General features: G+C 40.5%; 1 protein-coding gene across 4 annotated transcripts in view; it reads left to right on the top strand.

The window, feature by feature from the left end:
• SGPL1 (sphingosine-1-phosphate lyase 1) overlaps positions 1 to 14,039 on the top strand; it is a 53,136-nt gene that overhangs the window by 27,343 nt on the left and 11,754 nt on the right. For all 4 annotated transcript variants that reach the window (XM_004427019.3, XM_087432061.1, XM_087432060.1 and 1 more), the window contains 3 exons: positions 2,729 to 2,876; positions 5,538 to 5,614; positions 7,359 to 7,487. In XM_004427019.3, coding sequence (XP_004427076.1) covers positions 2,729 to 2,876; positions 5,538 to 5,614; positions 7,359 to 7,487 — 354 coding nt within the window. The remainder of the gene's footprint in view (positions 1 to 2,728; positions 2,877 to 5,537; positions 5,615 to 7,358; positions 7,488 to 14,039) is intronic.

The raw sequence follows: 14,039 nt of genomic DNA, 5'->3' as shown, positions 1-14,039 counted from the left end.
GGGTTGGCAAACTTTTTCTGTAAAGGGCTAGATATGGAACTTTTTAGGCTTTGCAGGCCATACTGTGTCTGTCACACTCTTCAGCTCTGCCCTTGTGGAGGGAAAGCAGTGACAGGACAATAGGTAAAGGGATGAGGCTGTGTTCCAGTGAAACTTTCTTTACAAAAACAGGCATAGGCCAGATTTGGGCTGTAGTTTGCTGATCCCAGGTTTAGAAACTTAGAGAGATAACAGAGCTCTTCTCTTGCCCTTTGTACCTATAGATAGTATATACTATAGTAGTACATCTATAGTATAGGATGTGTTCCCTTCACTCTCCCCTCTCTACCCTTCCCCATACTGAGGATAAGACAGTCACCCCCAAGACCTTCCCACAAGTTCTTTATCACGAGTGCAGATAAACAGGCCGCCTTGCAAGCTCTAAAGACAGCACATGAGTCCTTGAGGTCTTCATCTCCCCCAATCCCTGCCCTGCCCCTCGACTTTCCTGCAAGCTCTCTTTCACTTTTGGCTTTCAATTCCCTTTCCTGGCCAAACCAGAAAAGATGTCGGTTATCTTTAGCCTTTGACCAAAATCCATTCAGACCACTGTGCTAACCCTCCTAGAACTGTGGATTTTCAGGTTCATTTCCTGTGGAGAAGTGGAAGTAATAACTGGGGTGGAGAAGAGGAATGAGAGTGGATAGGCTTTTATTTGACCTGAAATCTTACTAACATTAAATCTCCTTTTGTCCTTATAGAGTGAGGGGTAGGGAGAGGGAAGACACAAAGGATAATAGCATTTCCCCTTTTGTCATTCCCTGTGTTTTTTCTGCCTTTACGCTTCACACTTTTCTCCTTCAATTTGAGATTTTGAGACAAATAAATGCTAGAGTTCCAGAACTCATTCTTAAATTTATAAAATAACAGAGTTGGAAGGTACTTAGAAACTATATAATCACCTTTCATTTTTTAGAAGCAGATTTTGAGGCTCAGAGACAAAAAGTTCCTTTTTTTGAGTGAGTGTGTGTGTGTATCCCTCTCTCATTCATCACTTAGACTCATGTGTTCAGCACGTGGTTATTAAGTACCTGCTCTATGTCAGGTACAGTTCTGGCTGCTGGGGATACAGTGGGGAACAAGACCAAGTGCTTCTTCTCTGCAACTTATATTTTAGTAGGAAAGACAGAAAATAAAGACATAAACAGGTACATAAGAATTTCATTTTGAAATAAATGCTGTGAAAAAATTAAAATGTGATAGAGGTTCTGAGGCAAGAATTGGGAATGGGGACGTACTTGCTGTGCTTTTCTAATATACCTCTCACTGTCATTTTTTGTCTGTTTTATTTTATTCCAACAGCTTAGTCTGTGCATGAAGCTCAGCTTTCAGAGTTTGCTCCTGTTGCGTGGTCACCATTTATGCGGCATAATTCTTTATTTACAACTTTAAAAATATCTTCATGTCCATCACATGCTACAGCATTGCCCACTCGTGTGGACTCTGCTACCTGCCAGTGCCTGCCTGTCAGCCTATTGGAGACATGTTTTAAAGGAGTGGCTTCCCTGTGGTTTCATTGAGGGCCACAGCCAAGAAGCTCCTCCTGTATGCTAAGCTAATCATCCACAGCTAGAGATGAGGAAATCTAAATGTTTGGCGTGAGATCTAGGGCATCAAACTTTAACAGACATTGCTGAGACCATATCACTATTACACACACAAATTGTGACACATCGCCACTCTTCCCCAGACCTACCACCCAAGAGTCTCTTGTCACGAGCAGCAGCCCTTGCCTTTCCACCTCCCAACTCTGCTCTGGGTTTGTTTTCTTCCCCCAGCACTTTTCAGTACCTTTCATTTTCTGTCTCTGCTGCTAAAAATAAGTTTCATGAGAACAGGAGTTGTTTTCACTGTATACTGCCTAAGTTTGTTTTATTCACTGTGTTTTCCTGGCCCACGGTAGTAGGTCAACATATTTGTGTTGTGATGTTTAGTGAGTAAGTGAATGTATGAAAGGAAAGGTCTCAGAAGCTGTTGCTGTGAGGAGGAAAGAGGAATAGCCATAGTTGATAAATAGGTAGCAAAAAGGACCTTAGTTCCTCCTAGCACTTACAGATCACACAGGACAAGCTGTGGACAACCTGAGGAGACAGAATGCAGTCTTCCTGGTACTTCCCAGCATGGCCTGGGCTTGTATGTGGGGAGTTGCCCAGTTCCTGGTGTGCTCTGTGCATGTCTATTGAAGGAGCTCATCACTTGCACAAACACCAGAATCCATTTGACTGCTGCTTGGCCTATTTTATGGCTGCTGTTCATGGCTCTACTTTTGTTTCTTTAGCACACACATTGTAGCTGCTGCTGGGGTAGGAACAGGGTCCAAATACTGCCCTCCGAGAGGTGCTGACTTTAGCAGATGCAAACCCAAGTAAAGCCCTGGTGATGTCAGCATGGCAGAGGAAAAGGGCAGGGGGAGATTGAGTGCATCTTTGACCTTCAGAGAAGGTTGACTTTTTGCACTTCTAAGAGACTGTTGCACATGCCAGAAAATAGCTAAACAGTTAAAATGTCACCCTATCTCTTTAAGAAAAAACACCACCCTATCTCTTTAAGAAAAAACACCATCCTTGTTCTGTAGCATCTGTGCGGTGCCCAGCCTCGAGCAGTTGACTTGGTGTCATAACTGGTTCTTCTACTCTCTCCACTGTATTCTTCCGTCTCCTTTTTAACTTTGTCTTTCTTACCTTTGCAGATCCAAGATAAGTTGAACAAGACTAAGGATGATATTAGCAAGAACATGTCCTTCCTGAAAGTGGATAAAGAATATGTGAAAGCTCTGCCCTCTCAAGGTCTGAGCACGTCTGCAGTTCTGGAGAAGCTCAAGGACTACAGCTGTCTGGGTATGATTCTCAGCAAATGCGTGCTCTCTCCTTCCTTCATGTGGCTCGTTTGGTCATTGTTTCTGTTTGCATAGGTTAAGAGTAGTTCATCCTTGGTACGTATATGTTTAGGAGGTCTCACTCCCTGTCTCAAAGGCTGAATTTCATATTTTAGAAATTATGTTTAGATTCATCATTCAGAGAGCAAACAAATTGCAGAGACAGTGGAACTTGGTTCTGTTTCCTTTTCTAAGTCTGAATAAAACATACATTTGTTTTTTAAAAGAGAATATATGTAATAAAAATGAAATACAGGGCCGGCCCCATGGCTTAGTGGTTAAGTGCATGCGCTCCGCTACTGGCAGCCAGGGTTCGGATCCCGGGCGCAAACCAACGCACCGCTTCTCCAGCCATGCTGAGGCCGCGTCCCACATACAGCAACTAGAAGGATGTGCAACTATGACATACAACTATCTACTGAGGCTTTGGGGAAAAAAAGGAGGAGGATTGGCAATAGATGTTAGCTCAGAGCTGGTCTTCCTCAGCAAAAAAAAAACAGGAGGGTTAGTATGGATGTTAGCTCAGGGCTGATCTTCCTCACAAAAAAACAAATGAAATACAGATTCATTATAAAAATTGTGAAATCTGCATAAAGGCACAAAAGAAAAGAAAAAGTCACTATAATTCCATCATCAAAAGATAAACATAGATGAGAGGTATATGCATGTATATATCAGAATGTTAATAGTGTTTTGTGTCATAAATACACATACACATGTACATACATGCATGAGAAGGATAAATGCACCAGGTAGCTTAATGTTTAAGAATACAGCCCATGGAATCGCCTGGATTTGCATCCTGGTTTAGCCACTTGAAGTGTGACCTTGGGTAAGTTACTTCTCTGTGCCTTGGTTTTTGTCTCTTTACAATGGGGATAATAATAATAGTACTTATCTAAAAGAATGATTATAGAGATTAAATGAGATCATACATGTACATATAATACCTGGCTTACAGTAAGTGCTCAGTAAATGTTAGCTATAATTATTAACACAAACACAGTAAGATCATATTACAAATACTTCTTTAAAATAGGCTTTTTAGTTTGGTATGATTTTCGATTTATAGAAAATTTGCAGAGGTAATACAGAGATTTCCTATATACCCATTACCCAGCTTCTCCTGATGTTAACATCTAAAATAACCATGGTATATTTCTCAAAACTAAAAAATTAATGTCGGTACAGTACTGTTAACTACAAATTCTATTCCTCTTTCACCAGTTTTTCCACTAGTGTCCTTTTTTCTGTTCTAGGATCCAATTCGGGATGCCACATTGCAGTTCAACAAATACATTTTAAAATTTCTAATTGACGTCTGTTGAGTTTTTGACATTGGATGGTACAAAATTTAGATACAGTCCAGGATTTGTAGATGATATAAAGCAGGGATTAGCACTCTGAGATGTGTATATTAAAGATTTCCGTGATTATGAGGGCTGGTTGCTGCCGCCAGATTTCCTTCCCTTCCGTTTTTAAGTCACTGTCCATTGCCGTACTCTGTAGCACCAGTAAAAGAACAGGAAATGAAACCATGTATCCTGTTTTTGAAAGGCTGGAGACCTCTTGGTCTGAAGACATGCATGGTACAGACCAGTGTCCTTTAAGGAAAGAGGGAAAGTAAAACTGGCAGCAAGCCACAGCTGGGCAGATTGCGTGAGAATGAGGGGTTTGTCTGGATATTCACTACTCAGTCTTGTGCTCTCTTGTTGGAGCTGAAGATCTTAGATTTGTAGGGCCCATGGCTGTAGTTTTCAGTTAATGTGTTTCTGTAATAGCTTTCTCACTACCCACTTTCAATGGGGCACAGCCATGCTGTACACACAAAAGGACCCGAGACACTCACATCACTAGATTTGTAGGCGTGATGTAGAATATCTCTGGGGGAACACCTCAGACAGGAAGTGGAGTCGGGCCTTAAATTCTGGTTGGGAACCTTTCCTCTGAGCTTTATCCCGTGTGACTGTGTTCCTGATCCTGAGTGCTGCAGCGTGTGTCGCTGGAAGCAGATGGCTAATTCTGTGTAGGTTTCCAGGCTCGTCTGAAGGAGGGGCCCCTGAGACCAGGATGCTGGTGGTTCATATCGCATCATGGTTTGTTTAGTCAGGGATTCAGTTCCCTGCCTCCAACTCTGATGATGGTATGCTGAAATTTCACACTGTTGTTTCGGTTTTTTCTGCTAACTCTGCTGATAACAGTTCCCACACTTCCTTTGACTGGATGGGGAGAGAGAGAAGAAGGAAGCAATTGCAGAATAAGGTCTAGCTCAACCGTACAGAGAACAGGAAACGAGTATAGATCAAGGAAAATTTTTCTGTGTTAGCAAACGGTTGGGGGTGATGACAACGTTATTATTGGGCTATCTTTATTGTCCTAGATGCTGTTAAAATCTCTTTCACACTGTTATTGATAGTAATTAATCTTTCATCTTTATTTTGCTGTGATGGCTCTTTATTGGAATTCTTTTTCTTGATTTAATATATGAATGCCTTTGGGTTTCCACTCAAACTTTTTTTTTTCTTTTGTACCCAGAGAGGTTTCTTCCTATTTCTTCTTCATTAGAACCTGTCTTCCCAAAGGTTCCTGCGTACTGACCTGGTGGTCTTAACTTTCTCTGCAGATGTCTTGTGGCAGGAAGGGAAGGCCTCCGGAGCAGTGTACAACGGGGAGGAGGAGCTCACCAAACTCCTCGTGAAGGTGAGTGTCCAGTACTAAAGGGGAGTGTGTGTGTTCTCTGCCAGTTTATATTACCTCACTTCTTCCTCCTTACTTTTGTAATTAAAAAACAAAGTTACTTAAGGAAAGTTTATTTTTAAAATAAAACTAAAGAAGTTTAGGAAGTTTCTATTCATCCAAACATAGACGAGTATGTGTAATATTGTCAAAGACATCTTCAGTCTGTAAAAAAGTAAAATATTACTTGTGTCTCCAGGTCTTATAGATGCCCTGTGTAGAAGGCAGATTACTAGGGAAGGTAGTTGCATCATTTGAGGTTATTATTGACAAACAAAATTTTGTTTGATAAGAAGATACAAGGATGGGGCCGGCCCCGTGGCTTAGCGGTTAAGTGCGTGTGCTCCGCTACTGGTGGCCCGGGTTCGGATCCCGGGCGCGCACCGACGCACTGCTTGTCCAGCCATGCTCAGGCCGCGTCCCACATACAGCAACTAGAAGGATGTGCAACTGTGACATACAACTATCTACTGGGGCTTTGGGGGAAAAAAAAGGGAGGAGGATTGGCAATAGATGTCAGCTCAGAGCCGGTCTTCCTCAGCAAAAAGAGGAGGATTAGCACGGATGTTAGCTCAGGGCTGATCTTCCTCACACACAAAAAAAAGATACAAGGATGGAAACTTGGTCATAATTTCTTATACTACCTGAGTCTCAAATCAGATGATCTGAGAATGAGCAGTAGTCCCACTTATAATTCACATAGTTCTCATTTTTTGTTGACTTTAGAATTGCCTTTAGCTTCTTCCATTTCTAATCAAATTTAGTTTTTACACTCCACTTTGTCATATAAAATTAACATTGGACTGATGGTCTCTAAGGTCTTTGTGTTTTATTATAACTATGAAACTGCTCATACCTTACTGAATATTACAGGTTTTGCTTGGTTATATCTTGGCATCATGCTCTGATCTTACATCTACGCTTAAAAATCTTTCAGTAGCTTCCCATTACCTCCAGGATAAAAGGCAAGCTGCTTATGTAGGAGAAAATACAAGTCCGGCCAGGAGCCCGCTCTCACTTATTTTTTCAACCACTCCTGTTACTTTCCTGCGTAAACACTAACTCCACCTTTTGTCTTCACCGAGTACACACCTTGCTCTTACGTTGGCTTCCTTTCCCTCCTTCATTCCACCTGTTCTAAATGATGAATTCCTGTTTATCGCTCAAGGTTCCACTCAGCAGACAGCTCCAGACCACCTGGGATGTCCGTCATTCCCTCTTTAAGGCCCCTTACCATCATGTCCATACATCTGGTATTGCACTTAGAACAGTAGCTGCTTTGTGCCAGACACTCTACTAAGTGCTCTGCATGCCTCCTGTTATTGACATCACTGGAACCCTATGTGATAGGTACCATAATTATCCCCTTTAGCATATGAGGAAACTGAGCCTCAGAGAGGTTATTTGACCCCAGGTTACACAGCTAGAAGTGATAAGCAAAGCCTAGATTTCAAACTGGATCTGTTTGATGTTTTAGTCTGTGCTTTTAACCACATTTATACTTCCTCTCTTACCACATTGTAAAATAATTTATTTGTGTCTGTCTCCTCCACTATATTGTGATCTTCTTTAGGTTGGGGAACATATCTTACCATTTTCCCAGTTTTTAGTGTTGTGCCTGATACCTAGAAACTTTTGTTTAGTGCATGATTCTTTGTCCTATACGGTGTAATTGTCTTACTTCCTGTCTGCTTGCATTTCTTTGCAGGCTTATGGCAATTTTGCCTGGAGTAATCCACTGCATCCAGACATCTTCCCGGGACTTCGTAAGATCGAGGCAGAGATTGTGAGGATAGCTTGTTCCCTCTTCAATGGGGGACCAGACTCCTGTGGATGTGTAAGTATGTGCAAGTGGCATCCAATAATCTTATTTTTGTAGTTAATGTAGGAGATTTTATTAACATTTTATTAGACAAGTAATATGTGATTATTGTAGAAGGATCCAGATTAACAGCAATTTAAAAATTACTTGTAATTTGTAATCTAGAGTATCAACATTTTAATATGTGTTTCCTAGATATTTTTTCTCTTCAGTTTTTTATTTTGAAAAATTTTAAACTGACATAAAGTTGCTAGAATAGTTTAAAGAATACCCTCATTCTCTAAATGTAAATATTTTGCTGCATCTGCACTCTTTGCTCCTTTCTCTCCCTCCCTCCCTCTCTTTTATCCCCCACCCACCTCACTGCCCATTTATCTATATAGTTTTGTCAAACCATCTTATAGTTTTTTTGATATACTTCTCATTTTACTTGAGCTGGAAGTTTACTTGATTATTTTGCTATAAACTGAATCTCATTTAGTTGATTTAGGAATAAAGGAAGAGGGTATCATTATAATTAAAAACACATATGAGGATTCCTTGTTTCAACTATTCTTTCCAGTAGATGTTTGTTAGTTTTCCTAAAGTGTGATTGATAAACTTCTGCTTAGATTTGTTACTACAAACTGATAATGCCTTCTCTGGAAAAAACTAAATCTCAGCTTGTGCAGGATAGTCAGATGTGACCCATTATGCTGTAGTGGTAACCTAGAGGTGCTAATCCTATCAGATACTTTTGTATAATCATTATAAAGTCTGCATATTTAATTATTAAAGGGCCCATCTAAAAACAAGAACATTTTATAGTTGCTTTTTTGTTTTTTCCAGTAACAGTGTTCTTTTACTTTTATGTTGGCACCATGAAAAATCAGCATGTTCAAATATTCAGTAGCTGACAAAACCAGTATTCCTGGCATTCATTTTTCCAAAAAACATTCCAGAGGTGTTAAAAATTGAACCAACCATAATCTAGCAGTGGATTCCCTTATGGCATTTAGACGAATGGGGTGACGTGGAGGGGAGATGACAATATACTGACAGTCCGTAGGTATTCTCTTGTGCCATTAGACTCTTTATGAACTTTTAAGAGACCATAGGTTAACCACAAAACAGTTTGGCATTATCCAGTAAAGTTGAAGATACACGAATCTTATGACCCTGAAATTCTGCTACTCAGGTTATATCTTAGAAAAACTAGCACATGTGTGTGTCAGGATAGATGTATATTGATATCAGCACTGTTCATGATGGCTAAAAACTGGTACCTCAAATGTCTGTCAGCAGTAGGGTAGATCAATTGTAGAATACTGTATATGCTTCAGTCCACTGTAGTTGTTACTCAGTAATGCTCAAATTACCCCATTTTTGGCCAGTGGGAGCTTCTTAATTTTGGCTCCTGGGTCCTTTTCTATGACTCAAGTAGTCTTTGAAAGCTTCCTTTCTTTCCTTTTTTTTTGACAAAATATTTTTATTTGATGAAATATTCCAGGTTCACCTTGTACATTTCCTGCTCCAGACCCAGAATCAGCTATTTGTCCAAGGAGTCTTGGTTCCTTTATAACTATATAAAATATTTACATGGTTCATAAGTCAAATTTATGGAATAAGGCAGATTAAAAAAAAAAAAAATTAACCAGGGCCGGCCCCGTGGCTTAGTGGTTAAGTGCGCGCGCTGCGCTGCTGGCAGCCCGGGTTCGGATCCCGGGCGCGCACCGACGCACCGCTTTTCCAGCCATGCTGAGGCCGCGTCCCACGTACAGCAACTAGAAGGATGTGCAGCTATGACATACAACTATCTACTGGGGCTTTGGGGGGAAAAATAAATAAATAAATAAAATTATTAAAAAAAAAATTAACCAGAATAAAATCCAGAGAGACTAATAGAAAATACAAAAGAGGTTAAGAGACATGCAGCATAGAGTGAGAAGGGCTAACCACACATCTAATTGGTGTTTAAAAGCAGCCAGAAAAAAATAGGTAACCTGTAAACTGTAACTGTTAGAACATCTGATATTCTCACTAGCAGCCATGGCTGGAGTGGTTGGGGGTAGACGAATGATCAGCTGTGAGTTGATAATTGTTGGAGCTAGGCGGTAAGTAGAGGGGTAGTTCCCCCTTGAGCTGTGTCTAATCTACTCTTTAGTTCTTCCATTGAGTTTTTAAATTTCATTTACTGTTTTTTATTTTCCATTCTTGAGAATTTCTTTTTTAATCTGTCTTGTTCTTTATAGCTCCTTTCCTTGGCTTATATTTTGTTTATTTAAATATATTGCACATAATTATTTTATATGTCTGTCTGATAATTCCATTATTCCTGAGCCTTACCTGTCTATTTCTGCTGGTTTCACTCATGTTGTCTTGTATCCTTATATTTGTCCTTTTCTTTTTTTTTTTTTTTTGTTACTGTGAGCCACTTATTTTCCTGGGAACTTAACTGTGAGGCCTAGATTGAGGTTAAGTTCTTCCAGAGGAGGTTTGTAATTACTTCTGCCAGTTGCTGGGGAGTTGCTGGGAAGTGCTGCTGCACTGGAACCAGTTTAAGTCCAATTCTCAGCTTGTAGTTTTGTACTACAGAGGTAGTGTGAATTCAGACCACAAACTCACAAAAAAGCTGTCTTCTTATACATTCTTGAGAGATTCTTATTTTTCTTTACCTGCACATCAGGGTTGATAAAAGCAGTTTTTCTTGCTGTCCCCTTCTGCACCAGTGGGGTTTATTTCTTGTACCGCTAAGAGTGTGGAGGTAGTCCCAGTTTTTTTAGCTGTCTCCTGTTAGACCCCTTCCCTTGGGCAGGCCCTGAATTTATCTCCTGTTCATTTGTCCGAGTGGGAGTCTGAGGGCTCTAGGGGTTGGCAGCAGCCCTTAAAGTTAAAGCCAGCTTTGGCACTCCCTTATGTAGTAGGATTCTTGATTTTGCTTTGTTTGGGGGTTCGGTATATTCCTTTATGTTAGCGTAGTGGTGGAGGTAAAAAATTTTTAAATGTTTTTTCAGGCTTTCTAGTTGTTTCAGGTAGGAGGGTTGTATAAGGTATGTGATCTATATTGCTGGAAGTAGAAGTTCCATAATTGTCTTTTTTCCATGTGAGAGACCTTTGTGTACTAGAAAGCCTTTCCCCTTGAATCTTCTCTTTCCCATGTATTTCCTAGGATACTCAGCTGTTCCTTAGAGAATATAGTTTCACAGATTTCCAGCCATCCCCATAATTCTTCTGAATGCCTTTTGTTTTTTCTTTGACTAGCCAGATGGACATAGTTCTCCGAGGGTGGAATGGCATTATCTTTCAATCTCTTTCTTTGTTATCTGGGTTCACTAAACTTTTTTTGTGTGTGTGTGTGTGAGGAAGATCAGCCCTGAGCTAACATCCATGCCAATCCTCCTCTTTTTGCTGAGGAAGACTGGCCCTGAGCTAATATCTATTGCCAATCCTCGTCCTTTTTTTTTTCCCCTTTTTCTTCCCAAAGCCCCAGTAGATAGTTGTATGTTATAGTTGCACATCCTGCTAGTTGCTGTATGTGGGACGCAGCTTCAGCATGGCCCGACAAGCGGTGCATCAGTGCACGCCCGGGATCCAAACCCGGGCGGAGTGGGCGCACTTAACCGCTGAGCCACGGGGCCGGCCCTGGGTTCACTAAACTTATCTTAACCTCTCCTCGAAGTTAGTATTTTTATTCTCAGCAGTGTTTATTCTGCTCCTTGTTGCTCCTAATATATTTATTAATTCTTTGTTGATGCTGTTTGGTACTTTGTTTTTTCAGGTCTGCATTCTCATTCTGTTGTTTCAGTGTCCAGTCTTTCAACTCTTGTTTTATTGAATTCATGTTCTTATGATATTGTCCAATAGGGAGAAACAGTCATGAGGAATTTCCTTCTGTCCTTAGGTTGTTACCTTCTGAATTGGGCCTTTATTTTGCATACTACTTTGTTTTCTTTTTATATGTCTATGTAGTTACCATGTCATTTTCTTTCATCTCAGCTCATGCTTGGGTGACTCTCTAGACATTCTATTTGTTCTGATACATGGTGGGTGATTTCTTGTCTGATTGTATTTGGTTGAGGGCAGGGCTCAGCTGAAGCTTTGTTCCACCTGTATTAGAATCTCTAGGTCTCTTCTGAGAGTTTGTTAAAAGTTACCTACCAGAGTTCACTCTGCCTAGTTGGGAGAGAATAATACCCTTTGGGCTGTGATGATTTCTTTAGCCCATCCTGCATCCCTCAAGTCTTCCCTTGAAATAAGGAGCCAGTCCTGATGTTCTCTCTCTCCATTTTGCTTATTTCTCCCTAGCAGCCATGTCCACCACTCACTGATCTGAAGATAAGGAAAGAAGATAAGGAAACCCCCTCCACTTGCTTTTCTGAAGATTTAGGGGGTATTACTGAGAATTCTCAGGATCTTGCTGACGCACTGGACAATCTCCAGGGCTTGAAAGAGGGGTTAGGCACTGTGTTTTGCTCTCTGCTGTGCTTTTGAAACTTGTTTCTTTTTTTCATTGTCAGTGTTTGAAGTTTATTGCATTAGATTATCTCTTTCCTTGTTTGGTTGTCGTTATTGCAGGTTATTACTCCTTTTTTTCCTTCATTCTTACAGTTATTAGGGGAGAGAGAATCTGTGAAGTACTTTCAGTCTTTGTTAATCTGGAAGTCCAACCCATGGGGGTTTTTTTGCATTGCTACAATTAAACTATGCCTCTCTTATTCTGATCTTTTCTAGTGGCTATGTCAGGATCAGGAGGAGGGTAGAGTCTAAGGTCCCCAGTCTCTTCTAATACTTAGATTTTTATAAGAGAACTAATTACCTCTGGGATTATTTGAGTTTCTCTCTGTATCTTCAGTCTCTGTCTCTCTTGATGAGCCGCATTTGGTGAAGAACGCTCTTGAGTTCAGATGTGGGAAACAAGAAGACGAAGCCAAATGGCTGGGCAGTCTTGAGCCTGTTCCCAACTAAGGTCTTAAGCTATTCTCGTTCATTGTTCTTAAACCTTAAACTAGCTTTCCTTGTGTTAACTTCATTTGCCTCAGAATGGATGAGAAGTGCCTCCATATACTGAAGGAAATTAGGTTGCCGCAGAAAAGTCTTGGCTTGTGCAGATGCCATCAGACCCAAACAGCATCTAAAAGAAAGTTTTCCAAATAGGCCATGTTCGACTCTTGTTTTCTGACATACATATCCTATATCAGAGTGAGTTTTTTTCTTTTAATTTTTTTAAATTTAATTAATTTATTTAGTTTTGGTGAGGACAATTAGCCCTGAGCTAACATCTGTTGCCAATCCTCCTCTTTTTGCTGAGGAAGATTGGCCCTGGGCTAACATCCGTGCCCATCTTCCTCTACTTTATATGTGGGACAACCTGCCACAGCATGGCTTGATAAGTGGTGCATAGGTCCGTGCCTGGGGTTCTGAACCCACGAACCCCGGGCCACCGCAGCAGAGCGCACAAACTTGACCACTACGCCAGCGGGCCATGTTGAAAGAAGTTGACTCGCATAAGTAGTTATAAGACCTGTATCTTCTTACTTCACAGGTAAATTTCTGTTTTTCTTTGGGTACGGAGGATGGAGGGAAATGGGAGAGTAGCAGCATATTTAAACACAGAATGTGGGAATCAGAAATAAAAGTTAGGAGTAGAATATAGGTGTTCCTGCTTTTACAGTGAAAAGTACACTGTTGTTTGCCTGATAAATAATGATGTTGATTTGATTAGTTACAGGACTAAAAATAGGTCACGTGAAGTGGGTGACTAGGGGATTTGGAAACATTTTTGCTTAGGTCATTACTGGGCCTTAGTAAGAGATTGACGCACTGCAGACTTGGACTTTGCTAGTCCTTTCTTGACTTTCTTCACAGCTCATGTGACATTCTGAGGTTTTATGCTAGACCACAGGACATGCTGCTGATTTGCAGAGCTGACCAACTGTGAGCATTTTGTCTTCTCTAACATAGAAATGCAGAGACCTACAAAACAGGGGTCTGGTGCCTAAGACACTGCATTACCATGTGGATGATGGTCACATTTTCATGAAGACTTCCTGAATCAAAAAACGACTAACTTTTCTCAGCTAATCTGCCATATAACTCCTGACCACTGGGATTTTGTATCCAGTGGTATTTTTGTCCTATATATGGATATTATTTTAAATTTCAGTAATCACTTTCTCATTCCATCTCTTATTAAGTTACACTAAATATGAAAACACAGAAAGTTTTACTTCTTAGCAGATGCTAATGGACGACATTGGGCGAATCACTTTAGTCTGTTAGGGGCTCCATTCTCACCTGTAAAATGAAAAGACTGTCTAAGGTTGTATGAATCTTTGGAGATGATAAATCTAAGAAAATATTCACCTAGCTTTCTTTTTTCTGTTCATTTTGAAATGATTCATTCTTAGATGTTATCAAAGGATAGCCAGATGGGTATGGTGTGCTGTGTTGGTCGTGGTGTACTGAGTCAACTCAGGCATTAAGAAATGTTAATTGAAGATCTGTTAGATGTCAGCTACTAGGCTAGGTGCTAGGACTGTTGTCATGAACAGATTGGTCTCCACCTTCATGAGTTTGTGGTCCAGTGAG

The sequence above is a fragment of the Ceratotherium simum genome, chromosome 6 (assembly GCF_057802395.1).
Source record: "Ceratotherium simum simum isolate JZ-2026a chromosome 6, ASM5780239v1, whole genome shotgun sequence".
NCBI lineage: Eukaryota > Metazoa > Chordata > Mammalia > Perissodactyla > Rhinocerotidae > Ceratotherium > Ceratotherium simum.
The sequence above is the reverse complement of the archived record's forward strand: the minus strand, read 5'-3'. Positions and strand labels throughout refer to the sequence as shown.